This window comes from Sinocyclocheilus grahami, unplaced genomic scaffold (genome assembly GCF_001515645.1).
Source record: "Sinocyclocheilus grahami isolate Dianchi unplaced genomic scaffold, SAMN03320097.WGS_v1.1 scaffold350.1, whole genome shotgun sequence".
Lineage (NCBI taxonomy): Eukaryota > Metazoa > Chordata > Actinopteri > Cypriniformes > Cyprinidae > Sinocyclocheilus > Sinocyclocheilus grahami.
The window spans coordinates 214205-218641 of record NW_015505529.1 but is presented as its reverse complement, the minus strand read 5'-3'; the positions used below and the strand labels follow the sequence as shown (position 1 = coordinate 218641).

Genomic DNA, 4437 nt, shown 5'->3' with positions numbered 1-4437 from the left:
TGAGTCCTCCATCAAGCACTCAGGGGCTGTCTCACAAGTACCGGCGGAGTGGTTGATCGCTCGCTCTGTGCTCATTAGACGGACATCACTTTATGGCTCTAGCTGTATTTAAAGATAATTCGATGAATATTAATAGTCTTTGATGTACTGCTGCATTCCAGCTGAAATGAGCATAGCATTATCCTGCCGATGGGCTAAATGATTGATTGTCTCATCCTCATCATATGCTGCTTTCATTGAATGTGTGTTTGTGTGTGATTTCTTTCAGAGGTGCTGGAGGGGAAGACAGCCATGCTTTTGGGCATGAGTCAGTGGAACTCTAATGATCTCGTTGAGCAGATAGAAACCCTGGGCCACATCGACCAGATGCAAGGTAAGGTCTCATAAATGGAAATGTTATGGTTCCTGTCATCAATCGTACTTCGTATATTAAAATTCATGGTTTATGTATATTACATGAAGATACTACAAATGTTCTGCAGTGGTAAAAACATTTAGATGGACATCTGGGTGTACCCGAGACTGATGGTGTGGGTCTAATGGGATAGTTTATATATTCTCCCTCGTGTCATTCCAAACCTGTATGACATTTGAAAAAGTGAATATTGAAAAGAAGATATTTTTTGGTCACTAAAACTGTTTGGTTACCAACATTCTTCAAAAAATCATCTTTGGATGTTGGTTGGAACAAAATGTTTTTCATTTTTGGGTGAACTTGGTTATTTAAGGGGCGTTTAAGTTGTACTTCGTGGTTGGGAAAGACACTGTACACAGTCACTGAAACCACAACAGTGCTCAAATGTGTTAAAAAAATTAATAGATGAAATGATGTAAACGCAGTTTTTAAAAGTATTTTTAACTTTAAAATACACACTTAAAAATACATTGTTTGTGGTGAAAGACATGAAAGGATTAGTTCACATCCCGAATAAAAATTTCCTGATAATTTACTCACATCCATGTCATCCAAGATGTTCATGTCTTTCTTTCTTCAGTCTAAAATCAATTAAGGTTTTAGAGGAAAACATTCCAGGTTTTTTTCCATATAGTGGACTTCAACAGGAACCAACGGTGATGTAGGCAGAAGTAGTATTGAACTCCATCTGATTTTCTCCTCTAGCTTCAAAATCATCCGATATCGTTGTTTTACCTTTTTTCTGTAAAGGGCGTTTGATTTAGTCTTTGCACGTTCGCTTTGTAAAGTCAGTACTTCCGCCTATGTCTCGTGTGATCTTCCCAACGTGACTATGTAATGAGTGAAGTCGAGCTAGTGCAAGACAAGCATTTGTGGTTAAAAAAAGTATATACATTTTTTTTATTTTTTAGAAAATGACAGATCGTTTCTTTAGATAAGACCCTTATTTCTTGGCTGGGATTGTTTAGAGCCCTCTGAAGCTGCATTGAAACTGCAATTTGGGCCTTCAACCCATTGGTCCCTGTTGAAGTCAAAGACTATAGAATACCCAAGACGTGTCACTCGTATAGTTTTGAATGGGGAAAAATGCAACGCTCAATATGGCCACTCTATCGAACGAAGCCCTGCCTTCTAAGCAAAAGAGCCAATCGCTAATCAGTAAAGTCAGCGCATCACTGCAGCTGCCGTTAGAAGTCCTGGTTGCTATAGAAACAGTCAGCATTAAGAGACATGCGTTTAGGACTTTGCATGCGCACTGGCTGGTCTAGCCCAAAAAATAAGCTTTTTTTAATGCCATTTGAGCAGAATAAACAACTTTTATAAGACAGTTGCTGTCAGATATCATTGGTGATTTCAAATATGAAATTTAATAATAAGCTTGGTGAACAGTTTTGGAGAATTTGATGTTTCCCTATTCAAAGAGATATGAGCTGCACTTGCATGCCCAAGAGGCGTTTCAAAGATGGCCGCCGAGTGACATGACTTGCCTTAAAGGGACTTTGGTTGAAGTCCACTACATGGAGAAAAATTCTGAAATGTTTTCCTCAAAAACTTTAATTTCTTTTCGACTGAGGAAAGAAAGACATGAACATCTTGGATGACATTGGAATTATTAAATAACCAGGCATTTCTTATTATGGAAGTGAACTAATCCTTGAAGCAGTGGCCGGAGACATCAGTCTTGATACATATGAACATAACCAGCTAGCCACCAACCTCACCCGGAGGACTCGAGCAGTCAAAATGACCCAAATGCACATCTCTAGCTCATATCCTTGAGAAACAAAGGAGGCTGTAATCTGAAATGGCATTTTATAACACATCTCATTATGTTTTACATTAACCACCCATGTCATGGAAATTGTTCAACCAGCTGCCAAACAAATCTGTAATTTTTCATTTTTACCATGAAAACAGAGGAAACAGACGTCAGGCTTCATTAAGCAGCATCATGCCTCAGCTGTCTCCATTGATTTTTCTTACTCTTTGTTCTTATCTAGTCTATTCTTGTAATGGTAAGAGTTAGCTAGCATGAGTCATTAGTGAAGTAAACATCAGGATTCTTCACTTAATCACTGCTTGGCGCTTTTTGAAGTTGCTTTCAGTCTTAGTTTTTTACATAATGCAGCCATATTTATTAATATGTCATGTTCTTTGTGTAAATGTCCATACATTTGTGAAACTTAAAGAGGCTCTTAGCTTCACGCTAATGCTGTTGAGATGTATTCTGCTCAGTGCTCTTCTTGTGTTATATTTAGTTTCTCTGCTAGCATTTGTTCAGTGTAACGTGGAAGGAGGATAGTGTACATTTGTGCAAGGTTTACTCGTTTAGTAGCTGATACGTCCCAATCGAATTTATGTACAAAATGTTGCTATCTCCTGTGATTTACTGCCTCTGGCATATGCAATTACACAGCAATTACGTATCGATTTACTTTTCCATATTGAGTGATACTGGTGATGTAAATCCATCCGCCTAACACGCAACCAGATGTCAATTTCCATAACAACATGACATTCCCATATATTATTGAGTTCTCTGAGCTTTTTGTTGTCATGTGTTCCACATACTTTTGGCATCGTTCATGGAAAATGGCATTTTACCTCAGACTGTGCATGCTAGTATTGCTCAAGATAATTCACCCTTCGCCTCAATTATTCAGGTGGCCTTTTCTCACATTTTTGTTTTCCTCCTGTGTGCAATATGATTGTTCTATTGGATGGCACTCAGGGGGATGGGCACTTAAGCTGATGCGACAGCGATAAATGAGTTAAGTCAGAGGTGGGCGTTGACCCCACCAAGCCTCTATCAGCTTAGTTTTCGAGTGTCTTGTGCCACAATGCTTCTTCCTGCAAGATGAAAGCGATGTTAGCTTTAGGCGGTCCCTTGCTCATCATGCGTAAATGCTTCTTTCAAGACCAATGCTGTGATTAATACTATGACCCAGTCCAAAAGAAGTGCACTCATTATACCGAAAATTTTTTATATTAATTCTACGTGCAGATTCATGTCTGCAAGAAATTAGAATAATTGTGTTAATCCTCAAACTGCTGAATATTGCTTGAATAAAAGTTTTTTTTATTACTGTATAATCTGAGTTTGGCCTACTTGAGGATAATGTTGACCTTACAATCAAACTATAGCTGGGCAAATTTTAAATATTCACTATATTTTTGACAGTTTTGTTAATAATAGACTAGTTTCGGATCTTTCTTGTGTTTTTACACCTTGAAAAACTCGTACTAGGGCTGGATGATTAATCGAAAAGTAATCGAAACCAAAATTCAAAACCTCTAACCGACATAGTTTTCCTACATCGGTTATTTCGTTTTTTTAATCCTGTTAATACTTTCCCCAGGGTTGCCAGGTCTATGAAACAAATCAAGCCTGATTGCTAATCAAAACTAGATAAAAACTAGCCCAATCGTGTTTTTTCCCAGAGTTTCCCCCTCTGTCGGGTGTCCCCTCCGTCAAAATCACATTAAGGGCGATTGTTTTAATAAAAAATCAGACTAATAATCAACCCGTGGCTGCAGCCCGAACTGGCAACCCTGACTTTCCCCTTAAAAACATACAGCGTGTGTAGTCACGTGACTCCGTCCAGTCAGCGGCATGGAAGCAACATAGAACTCGAACACCGAGGCATCTAAGCAACCAGAGCTGTGTAAAAATAAGCTTTTTAGATATTTTTAGTGTGAAAATATCCTTTTTACATTAAAACTGAAATGTGACTTTTTTCATAAGATGTTTTCATTTCAAGAAATGTATGCTTTGATTTCAATTGTTTGAAATATTCAATAAATAACCATAGTTTGTTTCCTTCAATCATTTTATCACAAAGATGATAAATGCACTCTTTCATTAGAAAAAATATCTCACCTTTATATTCTTTATATATGGTTATATATATTGATATTGTAAAAAGAAATGCAGGAAAAATAGCAAAAGTATATTTAGTTATTATATTTTTTTCTTTGCTACAATGACTGATTGAAATGGTTCATCTGGTTCACTCTTTTTT

General features: G+C 37.4%; 1 protein-coding gene across 2 annotated transcripts in view; it reads left to right on the top strand.

Annotated features, from left to right (window-relative positions):
* Window positions 1-272: 272 nt before the first annotated feature.
* LOC107548564 (membrane-associated phosphatidylinositol transfer protein 3-like) overlaps window positions 273-4437 on the top strand; it is a 77033-nt gene continuing 72868 nt past the window's right edge. For both annotated transcript variants that reach the window (XM_016229283.1, XM_016229284.1), the window contains exon 1: window positions 273-373. In XM_016229283.1, the coding sequence (XP_016084769.1) occupies window positions 292-373 (82 nt within the window). In that variant the 5' untranslated portion in view covers window positions 273-291. The remainder of the gene's footprint in view (window positions 374-4437) is intronic.